General features: G+C 37.6%; 2 protein-coding genes across 2 annotated transcripts; one reads left to right on the top strand and one right to left on the bottom strand.

The window, feature by feature from the left end:
* The first annotated feature begins 9,102 nt into the window (after window positions 1–9,102).
* On the top strand, window positions 9,103–12,689 carry LOC141445655 (serine protease 33-like). The gene is made up of 6 exons (XM_074111509.1): window positions 9,103–9,347; window positions 9,528–9,751; window positions 10,008–10,116; window positions 10,339–10,498; window positions 11,277–11,461; window positions 12,220–12,689. Exons 1-6 carry the CDS (start codon window positions 9,152–9,154, stop codon window positions 12,609–12,611), a joined length of 1,266 nt encoding a protein of 421 aa, XP_073967610.1. The 5' UTR covers window positions 9,103–9,151; the 3' UTR covers window positions 12,612–12,689.
* A 2,777-nt stretch (window positions 12,690–15,466) lies between these two features.
* LOC141445652 (CLIP domain-containing serine protease B4-like) lies at window positions 15,467–20,832 on the bottom strand. Its single transcript, XM_074111504.1, has 5 exons — window positions 20,190–20,832; window positions 19,725–19,826; window positions 18,683–18,851; window positions 17,584–17,765; window positions 15,467–16,579 (listed from the first exon to the last, which is right to left on the bottom strand). Exons 1-5 carry the CDS (start codon window positions 20,800–20,802, stop codon window positions 16,197–16,199), a joined length of 1,449 nt encoding a protein of 482 aa, XP_073967605.1. The 5' UTR covers window positions 20,803–20,832; the 3' UTR covers window positions 15,467–16,196.
* Window positions 20,833–21,289: the final 457 nt, after the last annotated feature.

The following is a 21,289-nucleotide window of genomic DNA, read 5'->3' as shown; positions in this document are numbered from 1 at the left end:
AATATTTACCTTCGTTGTCTTCGTTTGCCCCGGCATGTTTTCCGCAGCATCCAGACTCAGGTTTGGGAAGCAGCCCACTCAAAGCAGAGCACTTGCCAGTCGCGAAGCCGATTTGGTTGCCACTGAATCGATCCCAATTCATATTGTGGGTAGATCTCGAGAGACCAACTTCCAAAACTGCGGATAGCACGACGGCTACCAAAATAGTCGTTAATTGGACATTATAACAGAAATTAAAGGTATAAGTCCCAAGACTAGTCCTGACCTCCCCTAGAGGAGTTCTAAACGAACTGTGCCGATTGGTTTCAAACTAGGTTTATATACGGCTATTAGTGTGCATCATAAGGAAGTTTCGCTTATTATGTCAGTCATTATTAACCAGCTAAAGAGACATATTTACTAACCAAGAAAACAAGTCGTGTAAAAATTAGGTCAAGTGTCACGGCATTTTTACTTTGTTGTTATTTCTGACGATGACCAGATAAAAACTGTGGCTAGAGAACCTGGCCACGTAGCTTGCGATCTTGGTTTTGATCCTCGATTGGATAATATTATGTTATGTAAATATCAAAAAAAAGAAACTAAAGTTATACTGAATCCATAAAAACATAACCATCAATATTTACTCTGTCGATTTAAGTTTTGATCTGTTGAGACGATCTGGTGAAGTTGGTGCTTCAGCAGGAGTCAACCTACCTACCTGGACCTAGTCATTTACTTTACCTGACTGGTGACAATAGATCTCTATTTTAAGAACCCACACTCCACGTTAGTTGAGCAGTAACTTGGCCCAGGCACTACAGTGCACTCACTGGGTTATTTTATGATATTGTGACTATTATATTTTATTTGTTTTGTTTCCTCTATAAGTATAGTTTCAATCCAGTCTGAATTACCATAAACATAGTCCAAAAAAAAAACAAGTGCGTAAATTAAACTAACAAAGTTCTTTTTCGTATTAGAATATTAGAATTAGCGCAGTCATTTTATGAAATGAACAAATATTGAAGACCTTTATTGAAAGCCTGTTTTTATTATACTAATTTTTCTTTTTCTTCTACGAAGCTACCTACACTCTTGACAGAGTGGTCGTTGTATGAGGTTCAGTAGTGAACCGTTAAGACGGGTGACACTCTTTCCCGGCCCGAATAATACCGACATGGAAATCCCGACCCTGTTTTTCGTGTACACGCCCATAAAAGCTCATGTCAGTTTCTTTGCGCGCGTACACGAAAAACAAGGTCGGTATAATCCGGGCTGGGAAAGAGTGTCAACCGGTATGACGACTTTCTTGGGAATATAGAACGAGTGGTGTTCCCTTGCCTTCCACACGGCAGGGGGAGTCCGGAGTTTGTGGTTGGCGATATAGAGCTGCTCACTGCTCACTCTCACATCAGGTCCGTTACTCGCCTTTTACGACACCCACGGGAAATTTGGGCTGTCCTATTCCAAAAGTGGCCCACTAATATTATAAATGCGAAAGTGTGTAAGCCTGTTTCAATAAAATCTCTCACTTCTTTCTCGGTATTTCTTTCATTTTATTTCAGGACTGACCATTGAACTTGTTACCTTCGCACTTGGCACCCATTTCGATCTCACTTCTTTTGTCGTTAAAATCAAAAATCAAGGCATATAATATCTTAATATTGAACTTAGCTCTCATTTCACATTTATGTTTTGATGGGAAATCATTACTTTTTGTACAGAAATAATTTAATTTAATAATTACAATAAAATGATAAAAATTTACTACTTTCTGATTTATTCCTTATTTCCTTTATATTCACCCAAGTACCTATTTGGATGCCAAATTTGAACTTTCTAGGTCAACTGAAACTGGGTTAGAATTTTGATCTATGGGTGAGTGAGTGATAAAAATGTTTATTTTTGGATCATCATCCCAGCCTTTATACGTCCCACTGCTGGGCACAGGCCTCCTCTCAGAACAAGAGGGCTTGGGCCATAGTTCCCACGCGGGCCCAGTGCGGATTGGGAACTTGGGAACTATTTTTGGATGTTAATATCTAAATAACCGTTTGAGGGGTGTTTATGCAATTTGGAGCACATATGTATCTCATTTTAAACAAAAAAGTAATACCGACGTCAAAAGAAGAAAAATATTTTGAAGGTGTTTGTAGTCGGTTCCATTTTTTGTTATTTTTTTATTTCTTTGGAGTCAGTTTTACTTTTTTGTTATGTATCATTACATATACGTATATTGTATGCCTACGTCTTTCCTCATCTTTTTAATGGGCTTATTATTGTCCTATTGTTTCCGGTCTTTGTATTTTCCATAATTTATTATGGTATATCCCTAAGGAAGTACTGGTAGTAGATACTGTGGGGACTGTAACTTGGTAAGAGCTTATATAGGTACTGGGGATCTACGCGCGTGACTTTAAACTGATATGAAATAAACAAGGTTATTGTTCCGCTGATTCAGATTTATTGTAGAACTTGGTAGAACTTATAAATACATTTACATAGATAGTTCCGGCCGCTCAGGCTGTCGGGAGCAATCTGCGCAATGTATACCGCTGCGCAATGTATACCGCTGTCAATCGTTTTTAAAGTTAAATTCTAGAAACATACAATGTAAAAATCCTACCCTTATACATAACAAAGTCAATCTAACCTGCCAGGTGGTCAGTTTTACCACCTGCCAGCGGTATACAGCCTAGTTCCTACAATACAGGTGTGGTTTGCAGGTGGTAGGACCTTCTGCAAGGTCCGCCCGGATTGCTACCACCATCTTGCTCGCTAATCCTGCCGTGAAACAGCAGTGCTTGCACTGTTGTGTTTTGGCGTGGAGAGTAAGACAGCCGGTGAAATTACTGACACTTGAGGTATCCCATCTTAGGCCTCTAGGTTGGCAACGCATCTGCAATCCCCCTGGTGTTGCAGGTGTCTATGGGCGGTGGTGATCTCTTATCATCAGGAGACCCACTTGCTCGTTTGCCATCCAGTTGAATAAAAAAAAAAAATACCTAGTCCTATTGATTGATGATTGATGTTCATTGTCAAGGGAAAATGTTGACCTTACGTAGATGGCAATTTTTTTTTATTATCTTAATGATACCTTCACATTGAATCTACAATTTTTTAATATATAAAAATCCCTAGCACTTCAATTAATTTTGCTGTCGTTTTACGAACCTAAAGGTCATGAGAAACACCAGAATTATTACGCGATGTAAAGGAAACTCTCTGACCGGCACTCTCTGTATATTATTGTACCGCATGTACCACGGGGACAGCTCAGGATGAATTGTTCGAATTGGTTACCTGCAGATAGGTTTCACTACCGTACTCCGCGCAGCCGTCATTGATTTAATCCTCACCACCTTAATGGTTGGCAATCTAGCACCGTCGCTTTAATCTAAACCTTTTCCCACACATAACAAAAATATGGAACCAGCTTCCTGGGACAGCATTCCCGACGCGGTACAACTTAGGGATCTTTTAAAATCGAGCCTATCATTCTCTCAAAGGGCTAGCAACGCACTTGTGATACCCCTCGTGTTGGGTGGTGGTGATTGCTTTCCATGAGGTGACCCGCATGCTCGTTTTTCCCCCTCTTATATAAAAATACTGGTCAAGAGCGTGTCGGGCACGCCTAAGATAGGGTTCCGTAGCCGTTACGAAAAAATCAAGTACCTAGGTAAATCCTGATACAACAAATAAGGAACAGTGTTATAATCTTAAGAATCAATTACACTGATGCTCAAAATACTCTCAAAAAACGCATCGTAAACGCATTGACGTACAATTCATGCGTCACGTTTTTAAAGCTATTCAAAAACGCTGACGCACCGTATATTTCCAAACAAGTGCTTGAATACGTGTTTTATTCGTCGTCGTCGTGTTCCTATTGCCCTTTAGTGGGAAAATATGGGAATTCCAACATCCTGCTTCACGCTATCGAAGCTTTCCTACTCGGACGCTTTAATACAAATTCCAATGCTGTTTGTTCGGAATTCGGTCTTCAGGCCATCTGCCTGGAGAGATATCTCTCTATTGTTACAAGCATTTTATGTATATAACTTGCAAATCTTGCAAGTTGAATTTGACCCACTTTCAGTAATCGGATTGACTTGAAATTTGGCACACTTATGTAAACCTGGTGACATTGCTATAATTTGGCAGTGACATCATGATAGTCCAGGCAGGATCGTCTCTGCAGGACGGAAGTCCTCAACGGTTTATGGCATCGACGTGGAATTTGGTACGGAAATATAGTTTGGATGACAATGCACGTACAGTTAACAAAAAGTACAGTCCGTAAAAATGCTTGTATTAAAAATGAAATTTTTAACAAAACACTTATAGTCTCTCCCCACATACCTACGCATTGATTTACGATGACCACGTTTTGTGGGCAGCGGTGCGAATTTGCGTTAAAAACGTGACGCATGAGACATGTTACTGCGTTAACAGTGCGTCAGCATATTTAAACAGCCGTGTGGTTAAGCCTTTAATTTGCAATAGACGTCATTTTCAGAGACGTGCAGATATCCTTTTCTGTATTGGTACAAGTGGATCCTCAAGTGTCGAGAGAAAAAATAACTAAATGCGAGTAGCACTTGTATACCGAGCGTTCTGTACAAATTTAAAAGTCAGTTAAAACATAAATTTAATTTCTTGGTTATTTTATGATAAACTAGTCCCTACCCGCGATTCCTTCGCGTAGAATTCTGTTATCGCTATCTCGCGGGAACTATGCAATTTTCCGGGATACAAACTATCCTATGTTCTTCCCCGGGACTCAAACTATCTGTGTAAATCGGTTCAGCGGTTTAGATGTGATAAAATAACAAACAAACAAACAGACTTACAAACTTACGCATTTATAATATTAGTGGGATGGGATAGAGGGATATAATATTTCTTACAGATATTCTGTATTTTTTATTATTACTATTAGAAGAAGGAAAACGAGCATGCCTATCATCTGAGGGGAAAAAGATCACCACCGTCCATGAATACCTACAATTCAAGGAGAGTCATTGATCATCAGATTGATCAGCGGTCAGAGGGTCACCGATGGTGCTGGCTGTACCACTACCATTAGTTTACAGTGGCCGTACTCGATAGCGACGGCGTAAATTATTTGTAGAGGCGCTGTACAATTCTCCATACAAATAATTTACGCCGTCGCTATCAAGTACGGTCACTGTAAACTCATGGTAGTGGTACTGAAAATCAGCGCAGCGGCGTTTTTACCCGACTGCCTGAAGAAGGGTTATGTTTTTCGAGCGTATGTATGTATGTATGTGGGTATGTATGTCTATTTCTTTGGTCCTCGCTGCAGCCTGAACGGCTGGACGGATTGTAACATATGAGGTATAATTGGATTCGTCATAACTGTCGGAGTGACATGGGGTATATAATATTTCAATATATTATGGCGTCTGCGAAAAAAAAAATGGCAAGGGAATTTAAAAAAAAATTGTATAGTAATAATATGGGATTCAAATGAAAGCTAATAATTAGTCCATTCAAAACATATACGGGTTGTAATACTTTTATTGTACTATTTTCACAAAAATATCAAAAAAATATAAAAAAAAACATTAAATTTAAAAAATCAAAAAACCCAACTGCCTTAAAAACTAAAAGGAAGAAAATAAGTCTAATGGTCTAGAACTCTGTCAAGAAGCTCATTTAAGGTTCAACAGTCGGGACCCATTCAAATCGTAACCAGCTCAAAAAATCTTGGTAATGGGTCCCGACTGTTGAACCTTAAATTAGCTTCTTGACAAAGTTCTAGACCACTAGACTTATTTAGACTTATTTTCTTCCTTTTAGTTTTTAAGGCAGTCGGGTTTTTTGATTTTTTAAATTTAATGTTTTTTATTTTATACTTTTTTTTAACGTCTCAGCATTCAGTAGCGGCGTTAGGGTAGGGCGCGGTGGGGCGACCGCCCAGGGCGCCGGACTCAAAGGGGCGCCTGAAGCCTGTACCTTCTGGGAAATTCCGAGACTTTTGGGGCGCCGTGGAAATCTCGCCCAGGGCGCTGGAAGTGCTAAAACCGGCACTGTCAGCATTATGCTGACAGTGCCGGTGCTTTTAGCCGTGCTTTATGTGTCTTTGCAGATGTAAGACACATAGTCTTTTTACTATATACACTATCGTACTTAATAATATTGTTGTGTCTTATTGTGCTGTGAATAAATGTATTTCTTTGTTTGATCTGTGGCCGGCCATTAAAGAAAAAGAAAGTTAAAAAATATATAATGATAGTTTATTAATGAATCATCATCATCATCCCAGCCTATATACGTCCCACTGCTGGGCACAGGCCTCCTCTCAGAACAAGAGGGCTTGGGTCATAGTTCCCACGCGGGCCCAGTGCGGATTGGGAACTTCACACGCACCATTGAATCGCTTCGCAGGTTTGTGCAGGTTTCCTCACGATGTTTTCCTTCACCGCAAAGCTCGTGGTAAATTTCAAATGTTATTCCGCACATGAATTTCGAAAAACTCAGAGGTGCGAGCCGGGGTTTGAACCCACGACCCTCTGCTTGAGAGGCGACAAGTCAAACCACTAGGCCACCACGGCTAATGAATAATAAGAAGATATTTGCCTAGATATTTCTAGCCAGTGGGCTACGAATGGGAGTAATGTAACGTAAAGGGGTTTATTTAATAATCACCTACAGCTGTAAAAGATGTACCTAATAAAATTATGACGCTAAGTGACTGATTTTTATTTTATTTTTAATATTCCTTAATTAGTAATACATGGAGTTACTCACTCCTTGACGTACAAATGACTGTTCAAATGTAAATTTATATTTGTATTTATCATTCCAAGTGGTTGGTTATACAGCTTGTTTTTTATCCGGCGCCTTTAAGCAAAGCCTTTGTAAGCCTCTTGAACTATAATTGTATCTTAGATCATACTAATTATAATTGATTTTCATCGATAAAAGTTAATCAGTGATATATGATTAGTCAGTGTTAGCATCCTTATTAATTACATAGCTAACTGTTACCCGCGACTGTCTGCGTAGAATTCGGTTATCGCTATCCCGGGCGAACTGTACAATTTTCCGGGATAAAAACTGTTCTATCTCCTTCCCCGGGACTCAAACTATCTGTATATCAAATTTCATCTTAATCGGTTAAGCGGTTGTAACGTGATGAAGTAACAAACAAACACACAAACAAATAAACTGACTTACAAACTTTCGCATTTATAATATTATAATGTGATTTAATGTTTTGTTTTTAAGATACCTAATTCTAACAAATACTGGTAGCCCTTTTATTTTCGCTAGGCCCGTCCTTTTATCTATGTATGTTTGTCCACCCATTCGTGGTTTAGCTTAGAGGCTTTTATTACCAGACAGCTGTAATTTAGCATGGGCATGTTTTTATTAACCATGCGGAAAAAAGAAGTTAAATAAAATTTTGTCAAGTTTTTGTCAAACTCGTCAAGTCAATGCTTTATTTACATTATTTAGTAAATGTATTTTTTAGATTAAATTCCCCTACGACATAAAGTGGGGGAGATCTTTTTTTTCTCGTCAATCTCATTGTGCAGGATATCGTTGGTTTTACAAGCTTTTATTTAGTTTTACCTGTCCCGTTGTCTGTCTGTCTGTCTGTAGTCAGATCTTGCAAGTTAAATTTGTCATACTTGTGTAAATTGCGTGATAAAACAATAATCTGGTGGTGACATCGTGGTGGCCCGGCCAAGATCGTCTCCGCAGGATGGAACTCTTCAAAGATTAATGGCATCGACTTAAAATTTGATATGCAAATGTAGTTTTGTGGCAATGCAAGTAAAGGCGACAAAAAGTGCAGTCAGAAAAAAAATTTTAAATGAAATTTTCACTAAAACTTATTTAAAAGCATCATACGTTTACCACCTTTTAATTTAGAGGTCCGTTTTTCGGAATACTGGGTAATCAATAAAGTACACATTTTTGTTAGAGTAGAGTACCTATATAGTCTGGGTCTGGTCATAGTATCTACAATTCACTAAAAATAAAAAAAATCGTATGACCAGTTGGAAGGGTTTTTTAGGGTTCCGGAGCCAAAATGGCAAAAATGGAACCCTTATAGTTTCGCCATGTCTGTCCGTCTGTCTGTCCATCCGACGCTTTGCTCAGGGAGTATAGTTACTAGAAAGCTGTAATTTAGCACGGATATATATGTAAACTGTATCCATCCAATTAAGACCCGCTGTGCGTTTTATTTCGTCCTCCCATCTATTTCGGGGTCTCCCTTTCTTTCTTTTGCCTATTGGCCCTTTCCACGCTGTCACACATTTTGTCCATCGCTGGTCTTGGAGACACGCTACATGTCCAGCCCACTTCCATTTTAGTGTAAGAGCTTGTGTCAGACCATCTGTTGCTTTTGTGATGTTGCGTATTTTTATATGTCGTATTTTTTGTATTTTTTTACTAAACTATGCCGACAAAATGGTACAATAAAAAACATTTTTTAGGGTATCTCATAGACGTAAAGTAAAGTAAAGTGGTAATTTTAGTGGAAAAATTTGGGAAAATTCAGAATGGTACTAAGTATAACAAACTTTCAAGGAAAACTATAACGGCTAAGTTTGCTTGAGAATTATTAGTAGTTTTACTCTTAAATAGCAGCCTAAGGTATAAAATATACCTAAACTTGGAAGATTCCGTATAAAATACGAAATCCTTAGAGAAATATTACTTAATTTTTTTAAATGGCTACGGAACCCTATTTTGGGCGTGTCCGACATGCTCTTGGCCGGTTTTTTCTTAGCGTAAAACACAAGCATGTACGGCGTTATATTGTTGTCAGCTTTCTAGGCACCTTACGGCCTGCAAGTGAAGTGAAATAACTTTTAAAATTTTATGTATATTTCGTTTTTAGAGTTACAATTAGTTTTAGTCACTTTTCTAATTATTTCTTTTGACTTTTTTGTGACGTAGGCACACCCTGTTTTTAAACATACTTTTTTTGTTTAAAACGTTTCGAACTATCCTGTAAATATCTGATTCATTAAAAGAAGACAATGTGATTCACAAAACCACTACTGTAGAATCCTTGCTATATATTTTCAATCTAGAATACATCGTTTCAGTTTGCTTATAACTGTACTTGTCTGAGGATAGGGTTAGTCCGTAAAACTTAAAATAATTCTCATTTTGTTTTAAAATGACCAAGTTTACTTTTTGTTTAATAGCCATAGTGCTAGGTGCAGTATTCAAAGTGAGCCTTGCGGGATCCATTGCCCTCCAAAGCAATCAAGTTAACTTACTAAAGGACAAGTGCTCTGCTTTTAGCGGACTACTTCCAGATCCTAAATCAGGATGTTGCGGAAGACACACTGAACAAGAGAATGACAAGGAAGGTAAAAATCCAGGTCTTTGAATATTCAATACCAAATAAATAGCTTCTCCAACTATGCAAAAATAATTGCATGTCTCCAGAAGTGACTGCTTATTTTCTAAGGACGTAATCAATAAAACTCTCAACCCTAAGTACTTATCTCATTCAAAAGTCTTAGTAATATTTGATTCTTACTTTACAGATGCTGTAGAAAACAATATATATAACGAAAATAGTCTGGATGATGCAGACTCTGAGCTTGGTGGTGGCATTACAAATGATGTTGAGAATAAAAAGAGCAATCGTGATGGTGTGAAATGTATTGACATAGGTGGCGTTATTAATAATGTCGTCAATAACGTGCTTGATAACATAAAGGATCGAGTCACAACGTGGATATCGAAATTTTCAGATAGAAAGGCCGAAGTAAGTGCAGCCAGTTTCTGTGTGTTTGAAATTATTTAAAACTAGCTGTTGCCAGTGACTTTGTATGTGAAAAATTCATTCATCATTATCTCGCGGGAACTTTGCCATTTCTTTGCTAAAAACATGGTTTGAGACCCTAAGGAGGATCTTTTTAGGATCCAAAACTATTTTTAACCAAATTTCATTACAATCAATCCAGCAGTTTATGCGTTAAGAGATAGCAGAGACAGATAAGAGTTACAATTATTGCTTTCAGGAGATCATGTCTCTAAACGATGAAGAAAATACTTTTAATACAAAAACAGACGACTATAACCCGAATCTACCCGGAATGAGCTCTACTGGTGGTATCGGATTTATTCCAGGTATTGTTAGTTCCTACTAAATGGACAGTTCGTTGTTTCAAAGATTAGTTAAACAATTACAATTGATTAATGCATTCTGACATTCCATATTCTTCTCTTAGCAGATATTAATAAGATACCAGTTGTATCAGACCCTGAGTGGTTTTTAATTTCACGTAATTAGACATCAAAGTTGTAGTATATATTTTTTTAAACATGAAACTAAACTGAAAGTATTGACAGAAGGCAACCAAGCTGGTCTTCGTCAGTACCCATGGCTCGTGCGTTTTACCATTGCTAATGGTGATGACACGGTGTCGACGTGTGGAGGTTCGTTGATCAGCCCACGCTTTGTCCTTACCGCAGCCGATTGTCTTAACAAGGCCTACAAGTCATTGGATGAGTGAGTATTAAAAAAAACATTAAGTTCATTCAGTACTGTAAAAAACGAGCAAAAGTTAGTATCAAAATGCAGTAATAAGGTTCTAATGTTTGACATGAAAATGCCTAATAGATGCTCCCCGGCTGAGAAAATAAAAGATAACTACTGGGAATTTTGGGACTGAAAATTTGCCACACATGGGTTATTTGGGGAAACAAGCGATACCCTACACTACAGCCTTGGCCAAAAGTTTATAAATTAGCACCCTATAAAAATATAAAATATATTATGTGTATCCAAATTGTATATTAACTAACATTTACTATAGCATGCTGATTTGCAATAATGCAAAATGGTTTGCAATAAAAAATGTTTTTTTTTTAAATCGGTTCTGGTTCGCTTACATTGAAAAATAATTGTTTTTGCTTCGTGCAAGATTTTTTTAATAGGTATCGTCCTTTTAATATGCCCAAAAAAAGTCTATAGGCCTCATCTTTAGGGGTACACGTTTCTCCAACTTTGCAGATAACGAGCAAAACCTTTTCGCCCAGATTTTTTCTTATATATAACAAAGCTTGTCCATTAGTCTATTAGAACTAGCTGCAGCTAGCTGCTTACAGAATCCTGATATAATATTAGTTTTTTTTCCATATAAGCATCTTACTGAATACCATAACATTTTATACCTACATCAATTTTTAATAACAAATCAGGCTTCTTTCATTTACTTAAGACGGCAATAAATAGGGTTAACTTTCTTTCATAGAACTAAATTTAATAATAGCAATATTATTTACAGCATTAACATCTACTTCGCTGAGTACAACATTAACACCATCTCTGATTGTGTTGGAGGCACTTGCATAGAAACGGTGATGATGCACCCCGACAAGATTATCGTCCACGAAGACTTTGGCTATAAACTAGATGGATTGTTCAACGACATTGCCTTAATGCGGCTAAGAGAATCAACTCCTTATACAGGTAAGTTATGTTACAAAATAAATAATGAGCACTATAAATGAAACACACAGAGAGAGACGAAAATTATGGACAGACAGAAGACGTAGTAGTTAGAATTAAAAAAAAAACTAAAGCATTTTATACCGGGTGTGGCCTGTAATACGAGAAAAAAATTAAAACATAGATCGTCCTCGTCAAACTGAACAACATTTAGTTCAGCGACTTTACCCACACCCGGTATAATATTTTTCGTACTGAAATGTCATTATTAGACACTCATGTCTCTCTTTAAGTATTCATGAAACCTGTGAGTGCGGACGGTTGTATTTGCGTCTGTATTGTATATTTTTTATTATACTTATCTATGGGAACTGGCCAACTAAACCTTTTGAAATAAATCAAAAATAAAAAGTTGAATTATTCGCGTAAGACCCTTAATAATTAAATAAAGCAATAGTGCGGCATCCATCTTTATCATCTTGGCTTATATGCTGCAGCGCACAAACTTCCTCTTGAAAGGAGAGAACCAGTCGTAGTTCCCTCGAGGGTCCAGTATGATTGAGAACTTAAGACACCACCGAATTTGTTCGCCGGTGTGCGCAGTTATTCCACTCTTACAATATATTCCTTTATCGCTAATGGTAGTTTTCAAATGTGATTTCGCAACTACCCGCAAAAACTCCAAGATGCATTCCGAGTTTTAGCCCAGGATCTTCTTCTAGAAAGGCCAACAACTAAGCTACCTAAGTGTGACAATTACTAATCAATTTTCTTTACAGATTACATTCGTCCAATTTGCTTACCGCCTTTCAACATCGACGTCTCTAAGAATGAAGGAACTCCTCTAGAAATTGCCGGATGGGGCAATACTAAACACGGAGCATTGCCTGTCAAGCAGGCTGCTCAAGTACAACTGGTAACACAGAGTCAATGCAAAAAGTACTACAGTATGTTGACCCCTGGACAAATCTGTGCGGTCGGTCGTACTGGACAAGACACTTGCCGCGGTGACTCCGGCGGTCCCCTCATGATGGAGAAAGATGGAAGTTTCTACCTTGTTGGCATCATAAGCGGGAAGGAGACATTCTCGTCATGTGGATCGTCGAAGCCTGGATTTTACACTAATGTATTTGCGTATACTAAGTGGATTCAGGATAACATGAATATTTAAGTTGATTGATTTTGGGATACCAATTTTTTTTCTTCTATAGTTTTTCGATTTTTGTCCGATTCTTGTTGAAATATTTTAGTGACAATAAAAAATGTAACTCGAGTAGCGTATTTTATTAATAAATAATAACCTCTTCTCGTGTGTAGGTATTTTTTCACTTCTCATGCTCTTAATATAATTCTTAAAATTTCTAGAATTATTCTTCTTCTATACTCGTAGATCTTCTTGTACTCGTATACCTCGACCGCAATGCGCGTCCGCGACTGAGTCGCGCGACCTACTGCTTAGTATGAATTTATATAGAGCACTGAACAAACTGGGTCGCGCGACTGGGTGGGCATTTCGAAATTCATGTGCTACATTTATTTAAATTGCATACTAAGCAGTAGAATTCGCTGCGAACCCAGTCTTGTTCTGAGACGCAGCAGTGACGTATATAGCGATGATGACTGAACAAACTGGGTCGCGCGACTGGGTGGGCATTTATTTAGTGCTCCATATAAATTCATACTAAGCAGTAGGTCGCGCGACCCAGTCGCGGACGCGCGTCGCGGTCGCACGTCGCGGTCGCTAAGAACGGAATGCTACCTTAAGGAGCATCACACCCAGTTGGCGCCACTGTAGACAAAGTTCCTGCCTGAAGTATTTTGGTTAGTTTGTTATTACGGGCGTGAAAACAAAATTTACATTTAAATGATATTTAATACCTTAAAACCGTACCATAAACATGTCGAGCATGCCACAGCGTTGCGTATATAGTCCCATTTTGTGCGGAAAAAAGGGAGGACAAAGGTTTCCGAAAGAAAAAACTGTCTCAGAACACAGACATTAAATGCCCCTTAACGCATATTTGCCCAAATTACAATATAGTAGTATTGCAAAATATTCACAAAGTTATTCTAATTATAAATAAATCCGCGTAGCTCACCCAAAAACAGTGACATTTAACATTTCGGTGACCTCTCGCTACACTAGCGCCCCTAGCGGCGACTTCATACGCGATAGCCCTCATTAAGTCAAGTGGTTACCAAATGCGAAGCGAGTCGAGAACGCGGAATAGGAGCTCCGCGACACAAAGATCCATTGACTTTTTCTCACAGTCATTTACTCGATTTTAGAGTTCCGTACCCAAAGGGTGCCAACATGACCCTATTACAGAGACTCGGCTGTCTGAATGTTTGTTTGTCTGTCTGTCTGTCTGACTGTCCGTCCGCCTGTCACAGGACTCTATCTCTTAAGCCGTAAAAGTGAGACACTTGAAATTTTTACAGATTATGTATTACTGTAGCCGCTATAACAACAAATACTAAAAATAAAATAAAGTTACAAATTAAAGGGCGTCGTCATACAAGAAACGTGTTTTTTTCCACGTTTTTTGGTTGCTAGGCTTTATTAGCCGTTGCTAAAGCGACCGAGTCGCGTAGCAACGGCTAGCTATGTCGTTTGAATATTTACCTTTAAGTTTGCGATTTTAATGATGTTTTATAAAAGCTTCGATAGTATAATTATAATGGCTGTCTGATTGTGTCGTTTATTCTTTTTTGTGCAAAATTAATTAATAAAGCAATTCATGAACCACAAACCTCAATGAAGCCAACTTTGATAAAGCGCTCTCCAAATCCACACCGTATTAATCACTATCTTTACCTATTGTTTTTTACACTAAAAAAAACATACTAAGTATTTAACACTATTTACAAGGTTTATAATACAGTTTAAATTTTATTCACACTACTCGAGCTTATTATTATTTAATTACACAGTACACGAAGTCCGCCGAATTTCCCGCAAATTCACCGCGCTGACTGTCATTTTTTTGAGCCACGCGCGGTACGGCGCGGGCAATGGTTTCAAAAGCAAACAGCCAGAACCAAAGAGGATGAGAATTCAAATTGTTTTTTATTCGAAATACTTACACAAGTGCTTACATTTCGGCGATATGTTTAAAAGCTTTTCTTTAGCTTGCCCTGTTTGTTTATTTATTTATTTATTGTTTGTTTGTGTCAAATCTTGGAAGCTAAATTTGACCCACTTCCAGTGGTCCGATCGACTTGAAATTTGGCATACTTATGTAAATTTGGTGACAAGACAATAATCTGGTAGTGCCATCTTGGTGGTCCTGCCGGGCGTTTATTCGAGCGCCTCATTTATCTGGTCAAATTTTTTACGAATTGGCTGTAGATTTGGATGTCGTTTTCGATTATTTGTTAAGAGTTCCTTTATTTCTACCAGATAACTAAAAAACTGTATCAAAATATTCGGTCATTGTATCAGAAAAGTGTCCAGACAAATGAGACGGCTGCCAGGATCGTCAACAGGAACTCCTCAATAGTTAATAGTACCGACTTGAAATTTGGTACAAATATGCAGCTAAGATGACAATGCAAGTACCTACAGTCAACAAAAAGTACATTCGCCAAAAATAGCTTGTATTAAAAATGGATTGTTTAACAAAAACTTATTACAAGCATTATATTTATTCGCAGTGTAACGTTTGCTCGGGTGTAATCTTTCAACTCAAATTTGAAGTGAGATATCCACCAACCGATTGAGCTGAAATTTTACACGCATGTATAAATCCAATGACAATGCAAAATTATAACATGGAGTTGATCTGATGATAAAGCTAGCGGGTGACCACAGGAATGCTGATGATAAGTGATGCATTTAGGTATAATATTATTCAATGTTACTATTACACTATTTGTTTATTATGCAATTACTATTTATTTCTATGGTTTATTACACTTTTCTAGAAAACATTTAGTTTGTTTCTAAGTATTTTGTTAATTAGTGTTTCACATATAAAACGTCTTCAAGTCACAGGATTGTATAAAGAAAATCCTTGTTCATATGGCACATTTATTTATTCAATAAGATTGTCCTTAAATATTCAAGATATAATACATATGTCACAATGACTTTATCTTATGATCTATAGGAACGCGAAACTTACAAAAAAACCGTAATTAAATCTAATTTATTTATTATGCGGGTATACAGATGATGATGGTTGGAGCAATGATAAATGAACCGTTTTAACGAAATCAAATAAAAAGAAAATCTAAATAATAGATTTGGTTTTATCAGAACTTGTATGATTATCTCACATTAGAATGTGACAGCTAGGAAAGAAAGTAAAGGAAAGAGAAAGATAAGCTTAAACTAATTTTTGGCAATCAATACTAAGTCACAATTTGCAATCGACAGCACGACCATAAAATTTTCTCTACAAGGAGTAGGTTTACGAGTAAATAATCGTAAGGAACGTAATGGTTTTTTTAAAAGTACCCGTGACCCCGAAGGAGTTCAGATTTGGATTTTGTTTGTAAATTGTGTTTGTTTACTTATTTTGTACAATAAAGAGTTTACATACGTACATATATTGCCAGGTAAGAGGCTAAGATAGAATGTCCCATGAAGCTTGAACGATACTACTCGTATAACCCGTAAATGGAATAGATTTTTTACAAAATTATCACCTTAGGTAACGATTGTTGGCATTATCTAAGACAGGGCACTGATTTCTTATAATTTTACATGTGACGTACCTAATTCTAGTGCAGGTATTCAACTAAACAAGACTTACTGTACATGTCTTTTGATCCAGTTAAGATGATAGAAGACATTATTGAACAATGAAGGCACAGTTGAGCCACATGCCTCGTCGCCCCGCTTGCCACTTACAATTCCCGACAAGAAAAACTTTCCATCAGAATATACCATTAACGGACCACCTGAATCACCATGGCAAATGTCTTCTCCGTTGCCACCAATGCTGCAAAACATGCTGTCATCTTTGTAAGAGTACGCGTCTTTGCATGTATCGTTGGACACGTAGTTCACATTTGCGCAACGCTTCACATTCGACTCCGTTCTGCCGTTGAGGCCCCACCCAGCAATAATTAAAGGTTCCTCACTCTGGTCGGCGACGTCCTCGGTTGCAAGACATATGGGTCTTATGTAATCTATAAAAGAAAGTTAAAATTAGCCATTTTTAGGGTTCCGGAGCCAAAATGGCAAAAACGGAACCCTTATAGTTTCGCCATGTCTGTCTGTCTGTCTGTCTGTCCGTCCGCGGCTTTGCTCAGGGACTATCAATGCTAAAAAGCTGTAATTTTGCACGGATATATATGTAAACTATGCCAACAAAAAAGTACAATTAAAAATTCTTAAAACAATTTTTTTAGGGTACCTCCCATAGACGTAAAGTGGGGGTGATTTTTTTTCTCACATCCAACCCTATAGTGTGGGGTATAGTTGGATAGGTCTTTTAAAACCATTATGGGTTTGCTAAGACGATTTTTCGATTCAGTGATTTTTTTGCGAAATATTTAACTTTACAGTGCAAATTTTCATTAAAATAGGGCGTCCCTCCCCCCTCTAAAATCTAAACCGGTGGGTGGAAAAATTTGAAAAAAAATCACAATGGTAGTAAGTATATCAAACTTACAAGGAAAACTATACTTAACGGCTAAGTGTGCTTGAGAATTATTAGTAGTTTATTAGTAAATAGCAGCCTAATACGAAATCCTTAGCAAAAAAATTTTACTTAATTTTTTCGTAATGGCTACGGAACCCTATTTTGGGCGTGTCCCACACGCTCTTGGCCGGTTTTTATTTTATCGATCGTTCTCTGTCACGTGCTAATTTTGAAACATCCCGTCTTGCACATAAAATTACAAGTCTCTAGCCCCGGCGGTGGAAGATGTTGGTTATCTGTTCGTCAGTCAGTGCAGAGTCCCAAATATTTTTGAAAGGAACAAATTATCGAGCAACTTAAATAAATTGACTGTGTTAATATGCACAGTAGAGAAAGTTATCGGGAGTATAATCTTAATTGAGAAATGAAACTTATACAATGTAGGTAGTGTGGAAGAAAACGGGAATTGGTATACTGGGTAGGGTAGGCTATATACTTTCTATACATCCTAATCTCCTCTCCATCCTAACTAGAATCTCCGAATCTTACCTGAATAATTGATATTTGAACTCAATCTCAACAAAGCTACATCGTTTTGCAGATATTCTTTCTTGAAATCAGGGTGCATGGTGACATGTTCGACTTTCATTTTCTTATTCATAATGCATCCTTGCCTATTGCAATCCTTTGGGTAAGTATCGCTGTCATATTCCGCTAAGATAACTGTAATTCTGAAATTGAAAGAATTTTTTTAGTATTAAATTCAAATGCGAATATTTCAGACTTCTAGTGATATCTAGCGACGTCAAACGAATAATAATCAGTTCAGTTTTAACTATCTATGCTCGCAGTTTTTTAACATAGAATTTCATTATCAATTGTTTAACTATGGTTTACTGAATCGAACTCCAGTAATTTCTTGTAAGTCATGAAAGTGGCGGAGGTTAATTATTGCAAACACGTATCCGTATAATACGTGTCGAAATGTGTGTGTGGGTGCAAAATAGGGTATGTTTAGCATAATGATTAAGAAGAAATGTTTGACGAATTTACTGTAGGTACTTACAACACAAAACTTTTGGCAAAATACAATAAGAAATAACCAACCAGGAGCAAACCGCGCTCGCTTTAGTGACAAGAACTTTAATAGAGAATTTCAATAACCTAACCAACGTTAGAAAACCCCCAACTTTGTCACTTCAAAGTTCAATATCTCAATAACGGCTAAACCGATTTTTATAAAACACGTCTAAGAACCATCGCTAGAAAACCTGATTTCAAATAAAAAAACGCATTCAAATGGGTCCACCCGTTTAAGAGCTACGGTGCCACAGACAGACACACAGACAGACAGACACACATAGCAATCAAACTTATAACTCCCCTCTTTTTGCGTCGGGGGTTAAAAATAAATAAAATATACTTGATTGGTAGGTACATGCTCAGAGGGTCCATTGAGTAACGTTTCTGACACTTACGATCACAATCAAATGACAGTTTTCGCATACAAAAACTGTCATTTTATTGTGATCGCGAGTTTCAGAAACGTTACACAATTGGCCCTCAGGATAGGGAAAAGTGGCGGAGGAAAGGGGAGGCCTATACCTAGCAAAGGGACATATTACGGGCTAAATAAAAAAGTACTTACTGGTTTAGATTTTTAAATGTGCCATACAAGCAGTGTGCGGCGGTGAGAACATAGCGAGAACTAATTATGGTGCCGCCGCAGCTTTTTGGGGTGCCGATACCGGAAACCGTGGTATCTATGGAGAGAAGGACCATCCAGGGGAACTGGTGGAGGTCAGTAGCTTTACCACCTGCAATAAAACAGTTTTGGTTAATACTTCGCTTTAACTGAGACGAACTACATCTAAGAGCCTACGCTAGCTAGCGCGGGCGCACGGCGCGGGCGTACGCTTTCGGGTGCGAATACAGGTAGAATCTTGCGCACGCGATACGAGCAGTCAGCGCTGCTCTTACTATTTTTAACCCCCGAGCAAAAAGAGGGGTGTTGTAAGTTTGACCGCTATTTCAATAGGCGGCCAACCGCTCCTTGCACACCGCGTCAGCTGGCGTAGGCCCTTAGTAATAAGCAAGTCAATTTCGGGTCACTACAAGTGGGTGAAATTAAACCAGCAAAGTGATCTTAAGCTAATGTAGAAACGAAAAAACATTGCGGGTTAAGAAAGCTTGTAAAAATACGGAAAACGGTCTTCATTAACTAATAAATTATTTGTACAAAAACAAGATCTACTTATTTCAAAACACCAAATTTGATATGTGTGGTAAGATATAAATATGTTGTGTAGATGGGTATAATAATATTATTAATTAATTTTCCTTTATAGATGTCCTGTTAAGTTCAGTAAGCCACGGAAGATGCCAATTTAACCAACAAATTTTATGAAATACCGTTTTCACTCATATTAAATATAATGACCCTAACTCACGTCTAAACTCGCTAGCTAAACTCGATTTAAACGTGAGTTATCGGTCATTATTTTAAATAAAAATTTTATTTTATGTTCTGATATCTAGTGTCTTGTTATGTTCAACCATCTTTAATAATATTGAGGTATCTTATTTGATAAATGCTCTGACAAGCAATAACAAAGGATACATACATTTTGTTTGTATTTGTGATCTAAGTAGACTCTTTATTATTGCTCATGAGTATATTTTGTGTTTACCTCTTATCATTTGGCTGGGAAGAATTTCATTATCAGCTGATCGAGTAAATCGGCCTCCAGGGTATTGCGGCCACCATGGCTTGTTGGGATACACAATGGGTCCTGAAATAAATATTTTTTGTTCATGTCAAATTTCATAATTCTATGTTGTTTTGATGAGCATAGACACTGCATTTTTTACGGTTTCAATAAATTATATCCCGAAGCATTGCATCATAATTTTAACTTGGGCCGTCGTGTTCTTGGGCAAAAGGGTCGTAACAGAAGAAGCAAACAAGTTGAAAATGAAGTAATCCTCTTTTTATTTTTAGGCATGGAACCCAAAAATCTTGACATGACACACTGCGAAACAAGCCACATAACTTATAAGAAATTTAGCAAAAGTAACTCTATTATGCAAGTAATTCTACAACGTAAAAGTACTTACTATAATCAGTCAAACCAGGAAATTAAAGACATACTTACTTGTCATTTGTACTCCACAGCAACCTGACTCAGGTGTGGGCAGCCCTTTCATATTCTGGCACTTCCTTTTCATCTCACCACGACCAGGTTTGCTTATCGGATAGTTGTTTCTTCCTTCAGTATTTCCACCTGGGAACCAACTTGGTCTGCCATTGTTATTTACATTGTTTGGCATCCAATCGGGCCTCAGCTGGTCCTGATCGCGCCCATTATCTACCGGGAACACATTAGGTAATCCCCTTAAAATATCGAAATTGAAATGACCAGGGTCTACAAAGTTCGGTACATCTTCTTGATTTGGTAACCCTCCCCCTACATCCAAATCTTCAATAATGCCATTTACTGTATTTCGCCAATTATTATCTTCCACAGATCCCGGTGAATTCGGCAATCCCTCTTTGTGGTCTTCTATCTCCGGATGGGGAACATCAAAGTGTAACTTGCTGTCTGAGTCGTCAAAGATATCAGATCTATCATTGTCTGAATATGATCTATGATAACTCTCAACATGAGTAGCGTCCCTCAGGTATCTATCTTCTTGATAGATTTTTCCATGGACCGCTATAATGCTGAATAGCATAAAAGCTGTAACTTTGATGTTGAGCCCAGACATGATTTCGAAAATCACTTATTGGACGTTGGAGGTAAACTGAATAACAATAGCGAGTGCCTTGCTTAAATACTATTCATTGGTGTTAAGGAAAATAAAATTGGATACCTATATTATAATAAAATTACAAAAGTTCACTATTGTACTTCTATTATAATATTTATCCTGTTACGTAAGTATTTCAAAGTATGACAATATACTAATGTGAAACCGCGTGTGTATTTAAGGCCCTTGCTCTACCGCCGGAATAGATAATGAACATATCGAGTATCAATAAAATAAATATTTACCAATAGATTGATCTCTGGCTGTATACACTGCCACCGAGAACTCTTTCCACAGACTTCATAACACTTTCCCTGAATTTGTCTCTCTTTTGTGACAAAAGCTATCAAAGATTAAAAAACCGGCCAAGAGCGTGTCGTACACGCCCAGGATAGGGTTCCGTAGCCATTACGAGAAAATCAAATAATATTTTTCTAAAGATTTC

Source organism: Choristoneura fumiferana, chromosome 2 (genome assembly GCF_025370935.1).
Source record: "Choristoneura fumiferana chromosome 2, NRCan_CFum_1, whole genome shotgun sequence".
NCBI classification, from domain to species: domain Eukaryota; kingdom Metazoa; phylum Arthropoda; class Insecta; order Lepidoptera; family Tortricidae; genus Choristoneura; species Choristoneura fumiferana.
Note: the sequence above shows the minus strand (reverse complement) of the source record. Positions and strands in the feature narration are given on the sequence as shown.